An 18,729-nucleotide genomic window follows, 5' to 3' on the forward strand; every position below is an offset into this window, starting at 1 on the left:
GTCCGTGAACCGTTGTCCGTCAAAAAAATAGGACAGGTCATATTTTTTTGACGGACAGGAAACACGGATCACGGCCGCGGATGAACAACGATGCATTTTCCCAGTTTTCAACGGACCCATTGAAAGTCAATGGGTCCGCAGAAAATCACGGAAAACGGTACAACGGCCACGGATGCACACAACGGTCATGTGCATGAGGCCTAACACTTGGCATAGACTAGGAGACAAATGCGCATGTTGGGCAGTCAGAAAATGATTATTATGTGACATAGCGCTTACATATACCGCAGCGCTGTTGTCTATGACCAGCCTAAAGGTAAATGGGTGACAGTAGTAGTGCTAGAATGTTCTCTGAAATACTATAGGGATCCTGTGAAACTACAACTCCCAGCATGCTCTGCTGTTCTTCAAGTGAATGGAGCACTCTGGGAGTTGTAGTTTCAGGACACCTGGAGTGCCAGAGTTTTCTGATCCCTGCTATAGTTTATCAATTATTCATTGCTTCCAATAGCTCTGCTTGCCGTCACTGAATAGGCACCTCCGTTGTTTACTTCCAGTAGATGTCAGGCTGTGGTCACACTGGTACCAGCTTCATCCAGAAATCTCCTGTGAGACTCCATACACACCTAAGTGTGACTAGCACATAACCAGGACGGTAGGTTGTGACTGTGTACTGCAGAGTGACATGGGTTCTGAGGAGGCAGTGTGAACAGGCACCATCACATAACCAGGACGGTAGGTTGTGACTGTGTACTGCAGTGACAGGTTCTGAGGAGGCAGTGTGAACAGGCACCAGTATGACTAGCACATAACCAGGACGGTAGGTTGTGAGTGTGCACTGCAGAGTGACACAGGTTCTGAGGAGGCAGTGTGAACAGGCACCATCACATAACCAGGACGGTAGGTTGTGACTGTGTACTGCAGTGACAGGTTCTGAGGAGGCAGTGTGAACAGGCACCATCACATAACCAGGACGGTAGGTTGTGACTGTGTACTGCAGTGACAGGTTCTGAGGAGGCAGTGTGAAGAGGCACCATCACATAACCAGGACGGTAGGTTGTGAGTGTGCACTGCAGTGACAGGTTCTGAGGAGGCAGTGTGAACAGGCACCAGTGTGACTGGCACATAACCAGGACGGTAGGTTGTGACTGTGTACTGCAGTGACAGGTTCTGAGGAGGCAGTGTGAACAGGCACCAGTGTGACTAGCACATAACCAGGACGGTAGGTTGTGACTGTGCACTGCACAGTGACAGGTTCCGACTTCTGAGGAGGCAGTGTGAACAGGCACCGAGCAGCCGCCCTCCCCCCTGTCTGGGCCCCACCCCTCCCTTCAGGAGAAGCTGCGGCCCTCACACTCCCCCTTGCCGGGTCCCTGTTGCTAGTGCTGCTGCTCGCGGGACACCTTGGCATTGTGGCAGTAGGCAGGGGGACGATGCACACATGCCCGGCTAGCTGCACCTCCTCAGGACGCTGACTGGCACCGGGGGGACTGTATTCCTGGCACATGCCCGCTCTCTGGCTGAACTTTCCCAGCCGCTTGGAAACTACTTGGAAGTGGATTTGTACAGAAAGTAGCGGACTGTGCGTTGTGCCCATTGGCATCGCAGCGTGAACCCCCCGGGCTCGGAGTACTGCTTCTGTATGCTCGAAGATCCAGCCGGGAGAAACCCCGGAGTGTGGCCGAGGAGCAATGACTTCAGCCCGGATCTCCAGCGCTCGCCCGCCCCTACTGCTGCTGGCTCTGCTTTTCAGCTGCAACTTCGGCACATTGGCAGGTAATGATCGGGCAGAGTGAGGGGAGAGGAGGGGGTCGGTAGTGGTCCTGCTGGCAGGGACCATCCGATCATCGGGGTACTATCCGACGTCCAATTCATCGCAACCACCGGGCACTTCTGGAAATACCTGATGATCGACAGCTGCCTGGTCTCAGGATTCAAGGGGTTAATGGGATTTGGCGATCGCCCTAATAACAGCCCTAAAAAAAATCGCTGCATCTGTGGGTAACTCGAACCCAAGTACTTAGAAACTAGTAGCAGAGCTGAGTTTGTCAGATGCGTCTGACAGATAACTTTTAGGACCAATGGTTTTACATAGGACTGCAGGCAAATCTTAACTCTTTGCTTTATGATACATAAAAACTGCATCCCCAAACATTTCAACTCTGCTACATCTATGTATACTGTCAGCTCTGTGTGTCCTGCTACATCTGTTTTATGGTTATACATAGGACTGCAGGCAAATCTTTCAAACATTTCAACTCTGCTACATCTGTGCATACTGCTACATCTGATCTATGGTTTCACATATCTTTATGGTAACTCTTTGCTTTATGACGGTGCCTGTAAAACTGCAGCCCCAAACATTTCACCACTGCTACATCTGTGCATACTGCTGTATCTGTACTATGGTTTTTACATGGGACTGCAGGCAAATCTTTATCATAACTCTTTGCTTTATGATGATGCATGAAAACTACAGCCCCAAACATTTCAACTCTGCTACATCTATACATACTATCAGATCTGTACATGCTGCTATATCTGTAACTGTGGTTTTTACATGGGACTGCAGGCAAATCTTTATCATAACTCTTTGCTTTATGATGATGCATGAAAACTGCAGCCCCAAACATTTCAACTCTGCTCCATCTGTACATACTATCAGATCTGTACATGCTGCTATATCTGTAACTATGGTTTTTACATAGGACTGCAGGCAAATCTTTATCATAACTCTTTGCTTTATGATGATGCATGAAAACTACAGCCCCAAACATTTCAACTCTGCTACATCTATACATACTATCAGATCTGTACATGCTGCTATATCTGTAACTGTGGTTTTTACATGGGACTGCAGGCAAATCTTTATCATAACTCTTTGCTTTATGATGATGCAGGAAAAATACACCCAAAACATTTCAACTCTGCTCCATCTGTACATACTATCAGATCTGTACATGCTGCTATATCTGTAACTATGGTTTTTACATAGGACTGCAGGCAAATCTTTATCATAACTCTTTGCTTTATGATGATGCATGAAAACTACAGCCCCAAACATTTCAACTCTGCTACATCTATACATACTATCAGATCTGTACATGCTGCTATATCTGTAACTGTGGTTTTTACATGGGACTGCAGGCAAATCTTTATCATAACTCTTTGCTTTATGATGATGCAGGAAAAATACACCCAAAACATTTCAACCCTGCTACATCTGTACATACTGTCAGATCTGTACATGCTGCCATATCTTTAACTATGGTTTTTACATGGGACTGCAGGCAAATCTTTATCATAACTCTTTGCTTTATGATGATGCGGGAAGAATACACCCCAAACATTTCAACTCTGCTACATCTGACTATACTGTCAGATCTGTACATGCCGCCACGTCTGTACTATAGTCTGTGGATGGTTGCATCTTCCTCAGTAGAGCATACCCAGCTTTTGTTATTCAGATCTAGGCAGAAGACAAATGTCTCATCTTAGGAGATCTCTTGAAGTCCTACATCCTGTTTTCCCCTCATGGCATTCACTAACAAGGAGAAGAAAGTTTTGGAGTCTGTGATGGACAGAGCCGGCGCCTGATCAGCCTCGTTAGGGTCCTCAGAAGTGCAGTGCTTAAACGGTTAAATATTGCCATGATTTCTGTAGCTCCACTGTGAGCAGCAGCTCTGTATGGCCTGGTACCTATCATTGGGCAGGTAGGTTGTCCCGCTGTAGGAACCTATAGGCAGTACTCCATAGATCATTTTTAGGGTGCTGCTTGCCGGTCCATACGCCTGAGGTGCGGTCCATTCCCTGATTTCCGCAGTCTTCTCCGCAGAGGTTCTAATTAGACCTGGTTTTGTATGTCTGGACGAATAAAGTTGGTATGTGGTGGGAAAACAGTAATTGAACTAATTATGCCGTTTGCCCTTCACGTTGCTGGTTCCTGCAGTGCTGTGTACTGCCTGGTCATGTGGAAAGAAGGGCTGATGGATGGGCTCCACATGTGTCCCTCTGCCCGTGGGGTATTGTTGTGACATAGCAGTGCCCGCTCTGCTGTGGGGTTTGTCTGTGTACAGCTTTAAATCAGAATATCCCCTGTTAGAGGATCTAGTGTGCGCAGATGCAGCAGAGCTGAAGGAGTAACTCCGCAGGGCTGCACCCTGGTCCTGGTCACCTAGTGGGCATGGTCCACCTCACTCCTCGGTGACAGCACAACAACAGTAGATATTCAGGAGAGCGTGCCTTTACTCCAGAATACACGAATTTTCTCGAGCACGCCTAAGCTAAAGATGAGCTCTCCTTAATATGTGGCGGTCACCTACCTTCTCTAGGTACTTGTTTGAGGAGGGCCTCTCCTGACATGTTGGTTTTCTTAAGGGCTCATTTTTTGGGTTCCGTATACGGAACCATTAATTTCAATGGTTCCGCAAAAAAAAAAAAAAAACGGAATGTACTCCGTATGCCTTCCATTTCCGTTTTTCCGTTCCGTTGAAAGATAGAACATGTCCTATTATTGCCCGCAGGTCACGTTCCGTGGCTCTATTCAAGTCAATGGGTCCGCAAAAAAAAAAAAGGAACACATACGGAATGTACTCCGTATGTCTTCCGCATCTGTTCCATTTTTGCGGAACAATCTATTGAAAATTTTATGCCCAGCCCATTTTTTTTCTATGTAATTATTGTATACTGTATATGCCATACGGAAAAACGGAATGGAACCGGAAACGCTACTGAAACAAAAAATGGAAAAACGGATCTGTTGAAAACGGATCGCAAAACACTGAAAAAGCCATACGGTCGTGTGAACAAGCCCTAACTATGAGCATCAGGGTTCCCCACCGTCGAGAAATTTCTGGACATTGCGTAAAATGAGCGACTTTTTTTCTGTGTCCGTAAAAAAATAAATAGATGTCAGTGATTTTTTTTTTTTCAGTCTGGTGGTACTTGACTAGATTATTTTGGTGGTAATTTCCATCATTTTCCAGCTCCCAGTAAATACTGGTAATGGTTGCTATCAGTATATTGAGCTGTAGACATTTATTACTTATCATCTTTATCATTCATTGTGGTTTTCTAATTTGTCCGTGATTTTAGGATAAATTGTTCAAAAAAAAAAAAAACTTCTGGTTGGCAATCCTGATGCGCATTTCTCCTAAAACACCAATTCTGTGGCATCTTTTCATACGACTCCATGTTGTCATTCCTCTATTATTCCCACTAGAAGTTTAGGAGTAAATTGCCAACTGAGTGTAGCCAGTTGTGGGAGGGGGTTCTCCCTGCACGATCTGACACTGGCAGCGCCATGATGCAATGTGCACCCGCTGGTTACAGTTGGCAATTTACTTATAAACTTCTAGTAGAAACAATAGAGGAACGACACGACATAGCATTATATAAGAATTGGTAATTCACGTGAAATACAATTATTTAGTAAGGCACGTCGGGAGAGGGGACGGGTCCTCTTTAACATGCCGTAGGCCCAGGTTATGCTGTGAAGACCCTCAATCTGCTGACTGCATGCAAATCTAGCCGTTTGCATAAAATGCAAAGCCGCAAAGGCTCCGGCACGAAGTTACTGTGTGCATAGGGTTACTGGGCGACGTGCTGGGCTGGGGCTCCGCTAATCCAGCAGCATTTTCATAAGTAGATGGAGATGTCTGCAAGTTCCAACAATGCAAATCTCTGAAAACCTGCTGGACTAAGTCTTCCTGCAGTCTGGGGGCGGTGGTCCTGCGAGATCCCCGCCATAATCACACCTAATGGGTCTTAGGAGTAAGTGCCTCCGTGTTTTCTTACTTCGCCCTTTGAACAGCAAATGGGGTTGAGATTTCTAATAGACAAATGATCAGATTGAGGTTGTAACGGTGAAGAGAAATGTGATGTAAAGGTCACGGAGCGCTGCTGCCGTCAGTGATGGTGCGGAGGCCATGTGCTCGTATTAAACCCCGCTGCGTGCTCTTTACATCTCAGTGGACTCTTTCATTGCTATTGGGCTCCATTCACCGCATCCGTTTGTGTTCCACCTCCGTTAAAAAAAAAATCCTCTTCTTGTCTGCAAAACGGATAAGAATGGGACATATTCTGTCATTTCTGTACTGTCCGTATTTTTTACGGCCCCATAGAACTGAATGGGTCCGCGTGCGAGCCACAAAAGACGAGGAACAAAAATATGAAGCCTAAAGAAGTCCTAAGTAGTTGATTAGGTTTATTGCACCCAACACAACTCTAGAATTCCTGGCTTGTATCTTAGGAAAGCTGGGTGATGGGCAGTGTGACTTCCAGGGTTGGATTGTGCCCCATGAAGTACCTTCTATCCACGCTTCCCCTACTGTTGTACCATGCAATGCCCACATTACACTAAATAATGCTGCCACATTCCTAAAACGAAAGAATGAAGCCTCATCTTGTGCGCCCGCCTAGGTTCTAACACCAAGCATGGCACCAGGGGTGGTTGCTTTGGGGGCTCAGGGCCACCCCATTCATGTGATGTTCCCCTGCACAAAGATGGTCCTGATGACCACTTTTCTATTTCCACAGAGTTTGTCGCTCATCTTTCCAAGCAATTCCTGAATGTGGAGTACAGGGCCCAAAGACGTCTAGGACAGGTGGTGGCATCTACTGAGGGAGTGGTAATGGCCGCCGGCCGTCACCCAGCTTTTCCAGAAAAGGAAGAAAAGGCCATATAACTTCAAAGAAAAAGGGAATTGCAGTGACATTAGCTTTCTGTAGGTTTTATTTTTTTTATATTTTACTGAAAAAATCTCTAAAATAATGATGAGGAGGAAGAGTCCAGCAATGATTGGCTTTTTCCGTCTTGTCAGGTGTGGTTGGTGATAATCGTCTACCTCACATATAACGACAGGACTGAATGGGTGACGAATGTAGGAGTCAGGAGCCACTTATTTGAATTGCATGCTATTAACATGTAAATGGCTGTGATTGCAGATCAGTTGCCGTAACTACCCGGTGACAAACGGAGCCTAGATCAGCGGTCTGATCAGATTTGAGGAGGGACATGGTTTGTGTCTCAGGGATTAGCAGTGACAAATGGACGCTGCTCTGATTGTAATCTCCTAAATGCAGGGGCTGTTTACTTTAGTGGGTAACCTGTCCGGGCAGAAATGGCCCTCACACCCGGGACATGACAAGCCAGATTATACGTTTGTTTCCGTGGCCTCATCGGAGTAATGATGGCGACGCACAATCCTTCTGGTTCCTTGTGGACGCTTTGCTGGATTAACTTGGGGTTTCTACAATTAAAGGGACCTTCTTATCAAACTGTTTCCATAGGCACATTGGCTGTAGTTCATCCAGCCAAGGCTGCTTTCACACTGGCGTTTTGGCTTTCAGTTTGTGAGATCCGTCATGGGCTCTCACAATCGGTCCAAAACAGGTCAGTTTTGCCCTAATGCATTCTGAATGGAAAAGGACCTGCTCAGAATGCATCAGTTTGCCTCCGTTCCGTCTCCATTCCGCTTAGTCTGACGAAACTGAGCCAAACGGATCCGTTCTGACCCACAATGTAAGTTAATGGGGACGGATCCGATTTCTATGACACAATCTGACACAACAGAAAATGGATCCGTCCTCCATTGACTTTCAATGGTGTTCAAGACGGATCCGTCTTGGCTATGTTACAGATAATACAAACGGATCCGTTCTGAACGGTTGTATTATCTGAACGGATCCGTCTGTTCAGATCCATGATGGATCCGCACCGAACGCGAGTGTGAAAGTAGCCTGTTGTTTTTCTTTTGCTGATACTTTTTCTTATTATGCAGGTTCAGTGCAATGAGGGTGTCACCGTTGCTCTTGTTGCACCCAAGCTCCATTCCTTTCTGTGACCGGTCCCTTCCTCACTGCTTTAATTGACAGGGCCTGACAGGGCCAGGCAGTCGGAAAGCAGCAAGGAAGGAGCTGGCTACAAAAAGGAGCGGAGCTTGGGTGCAACAAGAGCAAAGATGACGCGCTCGTTGCACCGAAGGCCGAATCTGCATGTTAAGAAAAAGTATAATACTGAAGCCTCTGATCAACAAAAGAAAAACAACATTTTAATCAGGAGAACCACAGCTATGTGTCTATGCAAACGGTTTGAGGTAGGTCGCTGGTGACAGATTCCCTCTAGGTGGATGTGGTTGTCTAAGGCGGTGCCTGTAACTGGACTATACAGCATCCTACAATGATAGCTCTGAGAGCTTGGTCACATATTGGGTCATTTTGGTGGTTCTGGTCATGGAGCGGTGGGCAATGGCTGGCATCAGCAGAAATTGTGTTTGCCACATGTTGGCAGTATTCTTGTCATGCCACCCGGGGTCAAACCACTTGAAGGGGGCTGAGCTGCAGTACCGCACACAGCCCATGGACCAGGGTGGCGCTGTTTCTGGAAGAAAGCAGCCTTGTTCTTCTAATCGTCCAATTTCAAACAGAAAGCGATTGCCATGAAGCCATTGCTGGGGAACTGTAAAATTCCCGTTTGGTTTAGTTTTCTTAGGGGTGACAATATTTTTCTTTTCAGATTAGATCATTTTGAAAGGTCCAGTTTTGGGCTTTGTGCACTCATTATCATTCTCCTTCAGTCGCTGCCCTATATCACACTAGAGATGTCTTCAATGACCCCAACTGTTTTTCTTCTTCTGTAGAAAACAGGCAATCCTTGTCCTCTATAGCAGCGCGCCTAAATCCCCCTCATCGGGCTGCACCCCTGTGAGATGCTTTGGTTACACGAAGCATCAAATCGCGTTTAATGGAGGAATCTGGCTGCAAGAGATGAAGATTACTCAGCCTGAGAACAAAGATACATTCAGGAGGAAATAATAAGGTTGGAGCCCCATAAAAATTATATTGCCGGCCTGTGGAACTGTGTGGGGCGAAGCTTTCCGTCTTTGGGAGTTGGAAGCTAGCTACTTTCACACTCTCGTTTTGGGCGACTCCATCCTGGATCTGCAAAAAGGGATCCGTTATAAGCATCCGTCGTGAACGGATCCGTTTGTATTATCTGTAACATAGTTAAGACGGATCCGTCATGAACTCCATTGAAAGTCAATGGGGGACGAATCCGTTTTCTATTGTGCCAGATTGTGTCATAGAAAACGGATCCGTCCCCATTGACTTACATCGTGTGCCAGGACGGATCAGTTTCGTCAAGTGGACAGCAAAACCCTGCAGGCAGCGTTTTGGTTTCCGCCTCCAGAGTGGAATGGAGACGGAACTGATGCAAACTGAGCGGAACCTTTTCCATTCAGAATGCATTAGAATGCAAACTGATCCGTTTTGGACCGCTTGTGAGAACCCTGAACAGATGTCACAAATGGAAAGCCAAAACGAGAGTGTGAAAGTAGACTAAGAGCACGTTTGATTTTTGCCTGGGAGAATTTATTTTTATTTTTTTTCAGTATTTTTAAATATCTTTGCTGCAGAATTTGATATTTTATTTTTTTTTAAACCAAATACCCCCATTGAAAAGAAAGAAGGGGTTAAGTCAGCTCTGTGGCTGTTTTTACCTGCCCATGGACAGGATCCTCTGATTTCAGCAGGATCTGCCTGCCATAAACAATTGGTAAGTACTTACCTGACAGATCTGCCGCTCTGGTTCTTCTGACTGGTCTCTATTTACCTGGCTGCATTGGTTGTCCTGTTCAAAACAGGTGACCGCTGCAGCCAATCACTGACCTTGTCGGGTGCACTGCTGAAGCCAGTGATTGGCTGCAGAGATCACCTGTTGTCAACATGACGTCACAGAGGCAGCTGGGTAAGTAGGGCCCGGCCGGGAGAACCGGAGCGGCAGTGCGGGATCTGTCGGGTACTGTAATTACATACCAGTTCTTTAATGCAGGCAGATCACAAGGGTTGTCCGGTTTCTATTGATCCATTAATTCAGTCCTCACTTTGATTGATCAGTATATCATTAAATACAGATACTGGTGACCTATCCTCGGGAAAAGTCATCATTATCAGATCGGTGGCATGCCCCCCCCTTCTCCAATTTCCAACATTGAGGTACTGCTGAGCTGCAGTACCCCAGCACGGCCACCACACAGTGTATGGCGCTGTCTGCTTCCGTACACTGTATAGCGGCACAGCGCAGCCCAAAACAGCTGATCTGTTGGGGTTCTTGGACAGACCCCCACTGATCTGACATTGATGATGTATCCTCAGAAGAGCTCATCACTACCTGTTACCAGAGATCCCCTTTAAATGATTTAAATAAGTGAGTTGCACTTAGGGACAAATGCTGCAAGAACACATTTTTATTTCCATAATTTAAAAGTAATTCTCCAACGCATTTTGTGTTTCGCTGTGGCGCACTGATGTCACACCCCTGGTGGATCAAGCTGTTAGAGGATTGTTTTTGATGGCCTTTGGTGACAACAACATGATTGCTATATACCTTTCTTCCGGGTGCCAATATATATGCCTAATAATGGAAGGAAATGATAATGACATCCTCCTTGAGGGGAGACCCTGTGAAAACCAATACCTGTAAGTAGACAGACGCGGTGAGATGCCATAAACCCTGGCATTCTACTTTAGCCGTAGACGCCGAGGCCGATAATGAAGTGCTAATATATGCTGATACGCTTTTTGATGAGTCAAAGTGACACTTTAAAGCAGATACAGGCCAACTGCTAAAAATAATTGTCTTCTCAGCCTAAATGTAATTTAATTTATAGCAGAAACTAATGTATGTTCTAAGTGAAGACTGGCAGTTCTAAGCCAACCATGTGAAAATTAGACCTAAAAGACCAGCATATAACGCTAAACCGTATGGAAATGGCACACTACATACTGTAAGTATTTCCCATGTGTGACCCTTACAAACTCTACATTGTGCCGTTCTTATAGTCTTCCTGTGGGCACCACGGCCTACTCGCAGCTCATCAAACACAGCGCCATACCTTGTATCGCGCTCAGTCCTATTGGAGTGAGTGGAGCCGAGTGCAATACCAAGGATGGCCACTATACAATGTATGGCGCTGTGCTTGGTGAGCTGCGGCGCTCACAGGAGCGCCGCCGTCTTCTCAAATAGCTGACTGGCAGGGTTTCCAGGTGTTGGACCTCCACCGATCAGATCCTGAGGATAGATCGTTCGGTATCAAAATCCCGGAAAATCCCTTTAACTGGAGAAAGATTATGACAATTTTTGCGCCTTTGCACCCTTCTTCGAGTATGTTCATATGTTGCTGAAGTTTCTGCATCAAAAAATCAGTTCCTTTCGTCCAAATAAGGCCTCATTCACACAACTGTTCAGTTTTTTGCGGTCTGCAAAAAACAACGGAAGCCGCAATTTGCGGAACGGAACGGGCGGCCCATTGTAGAAATGCCTATTCTTGTCTGCAAAACAGACAAGAATAGGACATGTTATATTTTTTTAGCGGGGCCACGGAATGGAGCAACGGCTGCGGACAGCACGCGGAGTGCTGTCCGCATCTTTTGCGGCCCCATTGAAGTGAAAACTGCGGCTCGGATGCGGACCAAAACACCGGTCGTGTGCATGAGGCCTAAAGCAGATGAAATTCTGCAAGCCCAATTCGGATGAATGGAACAATCTGGGATATTTCTGCCTTGAATCTGCCACATGTGAATAGACCCTTATTTATCTATCCTTTAAATACCCTATTAAAAAGATCAGAATCCCATTCCCTAGCAGAGCCGTCGCCTGTATCCACCACTGGTCCGGTTCAGCCCTATATTCACACTGTCAGCCCGTTCTCACATGTATGAGATTACGCAGTCGTCTCCAGCTGTATACGAGAGCATGGGCACCTCCAGTGGTTTTATTATTCTCGTGCCTGATGTAAAAGGAATTATTTACAGCATACGGCTTCAAGGAATAATGGCTGTGCCGCGTTCCTAGCATCCGTCGCAGGTTAAATTGATGATTCAATAACGTTACATTAGGGAAAATTAATGCAGGGTTATGCATAACTCATCTTAGCGATGGTGTGCTGACGTTCCTGCTTTCTAGTAACTTGTGCGTAACCTCATTGTGGGGATGAAAATAATTCTGCCATTCCGATAAAACGTACTTTTATATCCACTAAGCCTCATTTCACGGACGAGGGCTGTACGCGTTCTCCACGGACAGCACACGTCCCCATTCATTTTAATGTGTGTATTCAGACAGTGTTTTAGCGCTGTCCGCGGGTCAGTGTTTTTAGCACGGATGCATGCTCTATTTTGTCCGTGTTCATTGATCCATCACGCCCATTATAGTCTATGGGTCCGTGTTTCACAGATTATTAAGAAGAGATGCTTTGAAAATAATTTTCAGTGTCAGTGAAACACGGATGCAACATGGACAGCAAAAAACGGACACACGGACCCAACATGGATCCTTCACGGACAGCTTTACGGATGCATCACTGACCACCTGCTCACGGATTTGAGCACGGACGTATGAATGAGGCTTTATATTAATACAGGTCAGGTACTGACCCTGAAGATATGTTTTGCTGCTAGTCTATACCAGGCATCCTCACACTGCGGCTCTCCGGCTGTTGCAAAACTACAACTCCCAGCATGACCGAACAGCCTACAGCAGGGCATTGTGGGAGTTGTACTTTTACAACAGCTGGAGGGCCGCAGTTTGCGGATGCCTGGTCTATACCATCCTTTTCCATGGGAGAACACCTGGAAAATGTTTCCGAACCCCTATTCCCATTCCGACCTCATGCTCGTTTTGGGAGTAATATTGGTGACTGCTTTGCCTGCCCATGTGCCCAGTATGGAAATCGGCTTGCCATCGCTACTAACAATGTGACAGCTCTGCTAGGAGCTCCTGTCCAGATGTTAAATTACCCCAAGGTTCCAGGCAGTCATACTTGAGAAGACCTAAGGCTAGGTTCACATCACCGTTTCGTTTTGCGATTCTTTTTAAATTTTATTTACACACTTCTATAGCGCTACTATATTCCGCTGCGCTTTTCAGACATTAGCATCCAACTGTCCCCAATGGGGCTCACAATCTAAGTTCCTGTTCGGTATGCCTTTGGAGAGTGGGAGGAAACCCACACAAACGGAGAGAACATACATACTCCATGTGGATGTTGTCCATGACGTTCTGATCCCAGAAAAAAAGGATCCTTTTTTTTTTTTTTTTTAAGCGTCCGCTATGCTCATTTTGCATCCATTTTAGCCATTTCCGTCTGAGATCCCTTATTTTTGATGGGAAGACTTTTCCTGTAACCGATCTCAGACGTAAATGGCTAAAACTGATGCAAAATGAGCACAAAAATAATTGATGTCTGACGGAACTGACACAAACCGATGCTCAAAAAAGGCGAATCCGTCATTTTTCTGTTCTTTTGACGGATCAGAAGAACGGAAGGCTGAACGCAGATGTGAACTCAGCCTAAGCCACAATCACGTGGCCATACGAACATGTAAAACCGCCGGGTTTTCTGCAAGTAGAGCTAACTGTGTTCTAGAGAAGGAGCACAATGTATATATACTGAGAGCACAGCACCCTGCAAGGAATGGAACCCAACGGTGTACAGCCAAAAATCTAGTAATTAAAGGGAACTGGTCATCAGAAAATGACCTATTACTTACCGTAAATCACATTTTTATGTTAAACATTTTTTTGTTTTGTTTTTTAAGCTTGGTACTATGTTAACATTTTTTATAATCCTGCAGTTTTCACACTGGCCACTAGGTCTTAAATATGTTAAAATGGTTGTGCAGGGGTTTTATATTGATGACTTATCCTGAGGATAGGTTATCAATATCAGATCTGAGGGGGTCCGACGCCCGTCCCCCCGCCAATCAGCTGTTTGAGGAGGTCATCAATATAAAACCCCTGCACAATCCCTTTAAGACTTCCTGTCTTTTGAGAGCAGCCACGTGCTCCATAGACACAATGGTCAGGAGAGGACCTTATTGACTTCTATGGGAGAGTTTTCCAGGGATGCTCTGTGACCTGTGCAGAGGTGAGGAGGGAGTAGATAAGCTGTGATGTCACCTATTCTGAATGGTGGATCCTGTGTTATCTATATAAAGGTGTTACTTGTCATTGTAGTTCTGCCTGTGGTAATAATGATAATAGCTACTGAAAAGTTACCAGTGCAGAACAAAAACCATGACCTATTATTAGACCTAGTGGCCAGTGTGGAAATTGCAAGATTATACACATTTTTATTAAATATAGATAGCGACATGAAAAAAAAAAAAAAACTAATTAAAAATGTATTTTATTTTAAAAAAGTATGTTTAACGTAAACAATAGATAATTTTCTGATGATGCATTCCCTTTAAGACTACTAATCAGGGTAGAGTATATTCACAGGATGTCCTAGTCTCTTAGAGCAATCACCTCCTGACCAGGAAACTCATATAAGAGGGAGTACAGGAAGAAGAATTGATATTATCTTAATACAATTTCCTAAGTAGTATGTCGCTTTCAAATATCTAACGAAAGAGCAACTAGCTGAATAAGGGTCAGGACCTGAGACCAATTCTGCCATGACTGTTTTAAGAACTACTTGCATTCCCCGTTTAATGACAGTTCTGGAGCTGTATGTGGTGCTCTTCCTCTATTATTCCTACTAAAAGTTAATGAATAAATTGTCAGCAGTCTGTAATAAAGGTCCACCTGGGTGTTACCAGTTGTGGGTGTGTCCCTGCACTATCTGACACTATCCAATCAGTGATATCAGCCTGTGCAGGGACCCACCCCCACCTGGTAATACCAGCTGGACCTTTATTGTAGACTATTACTAGCAGAAATATTAGGCTGCTTTTTACATGTGCGCCATTGCGATCCGGCTGCCAGTTCCGTCAGAGAATGCCGGGAGCTGGCCAGACACAAGCTGCACTGTACAGCGGTCTCTGTCCGCCAATTCTCTGCATTTTTGCCAGATTGCGACTGGATCTCTGGTTGCATCGGACAGTGCCCCATTCAGGTGAATGGAACAGATTTTCAGTCCACCACAAAATCTGCCGCGTGCGAAGGCTCTCTTACACTGATTTAGGTGGGCCGTACATTAAAAGCAGGGGTTTCTTGAGGTCTGCAGTGACGTAGAGTTGGCCTGCCTAAGACGCTTTGTCTGCTCCTCGTCATACACAGTGTGCATGGGGTGTTCTCCTTTATGTTCTGCAGGCAGGATATAATCCGTTCCAGACTGCAGGGCTCGTTCTTGTACTACTAAGTACAGATTTATAATCCATCAAAGCTATGAATTTAGTGGTGTGTCAGGGAGCCAGTAAGCCTCCTTTACTACATCATCACATTTCCATGACTGAAGTTGGCATGCCATGTTCTGTACAGCTCAGCAATAACTATAAAATGTGCGTCTTTTGCCAGACTGCAGGCATCGCCCAGTCAAACCAAGCGCTCATCTCCTCCATATTCACTGGCACACGATTCTTCACTAAGAAAACTGCTATGTTTGTAGAATAAACGTATTATTAGTTTCATATTATGCTTCCTTTTGACTGTTTCTGAATATTTGTTCTTGTGACCTGGGCTCGGGCCTAGCAGAGCGAATCTCCTCAAGGTTGTGTGTTCCTCATTGTTCCTCACAATCCCTCTCACAGTCGGGAGTATGGTTAGAACACCTAGGCCTTTAAATAGGCTCCTCGGAGACACAAGGTTCTCTCTGTGCTGTTATAATGATATGGTAATGCGATAAATGTAGGTTTTGTGCTGCCAGCGCTTTTGAGGGCTTACCTGGAGGCTAGCAATACTGGCCGTGATCCAGACTTTACTGAAGGTTATATCCTCTGCTCTCACCAATGTAAGGTGAAATTTACATTTAGAAATGCCAGTTGCTTTTTCCATTGCATAATAGGTGGCCTGAGAGGAAGACTTAAAGGGGTTGACCCATCTTGGATCACTAGGATATGCCATTAATGTCAGATTGGTGCAGGTCCTACCTCTGTGACCCGCTCCCATCTCCAGAAACGGGGTCCCCGAAGTGAAGGTGGGTGCACCGTGCTCTCCATTTATCGCTGTGGGAGTTCCAAAAATAGCAGGGCTCGGCTATTTTCAGATCTCCCGTAGCGGTGAACAGAGGATGGCCACCAATATGCGGCTGCTCTCTGTTCACTTCAGTGGGCCCTGTTCTGGAGTTAGGAGCGAGTCCCAGAGGTCGGATCCAGTCAGACCCACACCTATCTGACTTTGAAGGCATATCCTAGTAATATGCCATCACTAGGTCAGCCTGTTTCGTAGGTACAAATCTGCTGACAGATGCCCTTTTAAAGGGGTTGTCTCATTATGGACAATGGGGGCATATCCCTAGGATATGCCCCCATTGTCTTATAAGTGGGACCCGCTCCTATATCGAGAACGGAGCCCCGCAAGGTGGTGGCTGGAGGACTCTGCCAGCTCCCTATAGAAGTGAATGGGAGCATACCGCACATGCGCAGCCCCCGCTCCCATTCATTTCTACAGGGCCGACGGAAATAACTGAGTCAGCGCTCTGCTATTTTCGCCAGCCCTATAGAAAATGAATGGAGGGTGGCTGCGCATGTGCAGTGCGCTCTCCTTCACTTGCAGGGCTCCGTCCCAGCGGTGGGACCTGCACCTAGAAGACAATGGGGCCATATCCTAGCGATATGCCCCCATTGTCCATGATGAGATAACCCTATTAAGCTGGTCATAAAAATTCAGTAGGTGACAGATGAGCGACTCCCTCATACACATGAGTTTGGTTCGACTGAGCATGTATGTGTTGTCATTTGGAAGAGAGCCACTGTCGGACACTTCTCATGGAAGGACAAAAGGAACGGGTGAAAAAAATCAGTTTGCCTTCTCCTTCAACTCCTCTATTGGGGAGAGTCGGGATCTCCCTTACACATTAGATCAGTCAAACCTAAAGTTCTTGGTGGGTTTCACCAAGAATACACTAATGTGTATGGGGACATTTAAAGAGTTTTTCTGCTTTGCATAAACACCCTTTGAAATAATTATTTATGAAGGTAGCTGTCATTTTTCAATGTACTTCTTTGATCTTTTTTGCTCCTATCTTCCATTCTGGGCTGTGGTCACATGAACATGTCGCTCTCTCTTACATCCTGTGACTTTATGTCCATGGGCGTGTCAAAGCAGCAACAGGGTCAGTGATAGGGGAGTGTCTGTGTAACTGGGTGGGAGGAGCTATAAACTAGCTGCTCATTGTTAGGGGTAGTGCGGGAGCTGTGGCAGAGAAAGGAGAAGTGCATCATGGGTTTGGTTGGATACAAGAACAGGAAGTGCTACATAGAGAATATAAACCTACCAGAGTGAATAGTTTACATGGTGAGAACGGGTCAGGAGAGTTCAAATTAAAATAAAGATGGGGAAGATATACATGAGGTAAGCAACTACATGAGCACATGTTAAAAACCATAGTAATCTCAGAAAACCCCTTTAAGGCCTATTGCACACGACCGTATGGCTTTTTCAGTGTTTTGCGATCCGTTTTAAACGGATCCGTTGTTCCGTTTTTTGTTTCCGTTGTGTTTCCGTTTCCGTTCCGTTTTTCCGTTCCGTTTTTCCGTATGGCAAATACAGTATACAGTTATTTCATAGAAAAAATTGGGCTGGGCATAACATTTTCAATAGATGGATCCGCAAAAAACGGAACGGATACGGAAGACATACGGATGCACTTCCGTATGCATTCCGTTTTTTTGCGGACCCATAGACTTTAATGGAGCCACGGAACGTGATTTGCGGCCAAATATAGGACATGTTCTATGTTGGAACGGAAAAACGGAAACGGAATGCATACGGAGTACATTCCGTTTTTTTTGCGGACCCATTGAAATCAATGGCTCCGTATACGGACCGTATACGGACCGCAAAAAACGGCCAGTAAACGGGAAAAAAAAACGGCCGTGTGAAAGAGGCCTAAGGTTGATTGCGGTAAATATCCATTGTTAATGTATATTAAAATCTCATCAGGATTTAAAGGGATTTAATATAAAGATAATAAAATGATTATCTACTTAACATAGATTTGGGGAGTTGTGGTCCTCACAATGCTGTGCCTACCTATTACATAGAGGGAACGCTGTGCCCACTGGTGGTAGCAAAATGGTAGGTTTGGTAGGTAAAATAAGATGGCTTTGAACCCGCAAAGACTCTATCCTAAACTAGATAGATATTACTCTGGCGGCCATTGGTATAGTCATAGTTTATTTTAGTAGCATCTACTGTTAATTTAGCCGCATCCTCAGTTTCCTCTTCAAGCATCTGCAGTATACCAGAAATATACGTTAACTTTAAACTGGATTGGAAAACCGCCGTGTTCTGGCACTGTCAGGTTGTGCGCGGCATTGCCAGGTGACGGTGCAGAGTGATGAAGTGTTTTATGAGGTGGAAGAACACTGCACCATGATGAGATCTATCGTTAGACCCTGTGACCTAACCTGATGTAATCCCGTTTTATTCCCTCCTGCCAGAGAGGCCCACTAAAGCATTTCGAAAAACACAACTGGTTTAGCACATATATTAAATGCTGTAGATGGAGTGCCTGCTGTGGTATATATGTTACTCAGGTGACAGTCCTACAGGGACACACGGCTGTCCTTTATTCTGACATTGCATGGCCGTGTTGATGTGATGATAGATTCTTTGGAGTAGGATCCATGTAGATAACTGTCCCTGATGGCGTAAATTTCCTCTATTTTTCCCTGACTTTGTACATGCTGACATGACTTTGGGACTAGTCACCTTGAGTGTATGGATTTATCGGAGTAACAATTTTAACTGCTGACTCACTCAATTGCAGTGCCTTGGAAAAA

At 45.4% G+C, this 18,729-nt stretch overlaps 1 protein-coding gene across 2 annotated transcripts in view; it reads left to right on the forward strand.

Annotated features, from left to right (window-relative positions):
* Window positions 1–1,356: 1,356 nt before the first annotated feature.
* Window positions 1,357–18,729, forward strand: part of UNC5B (unc-5 netrin receptor B) — a 175,167-nt gene continuing 157,794 nt past the window's right edge. For both annotated transcript variants that reach the window (XM_040436606.1, XM_040436607.1), the window contains exon 1: window positions 1,357–1,776. In XM_040436606.1, the coding sequence (XP_040292540.1) occupies window positions 1,692–1,776 (85 nt within the window). In that variant the 5' untranslated portion in view covers window positions 1,357–1,691. The remainder of the gene's footprint in view (window positions 1,777–18,729) is intronic.

Source organism: Bufo bufo, chromosome 6, assembly GCF_905171765.1.
Source record: "Bufo bufo chromosome 6, aBufBuf1.1, whole genome shotgun sequence".
Classification (NCBI taxonomy): Eukaryota; Metazoa; Chordata; class Amphibia; order Anura; family Bufonidae; genus Bufo; species Bufo bufo.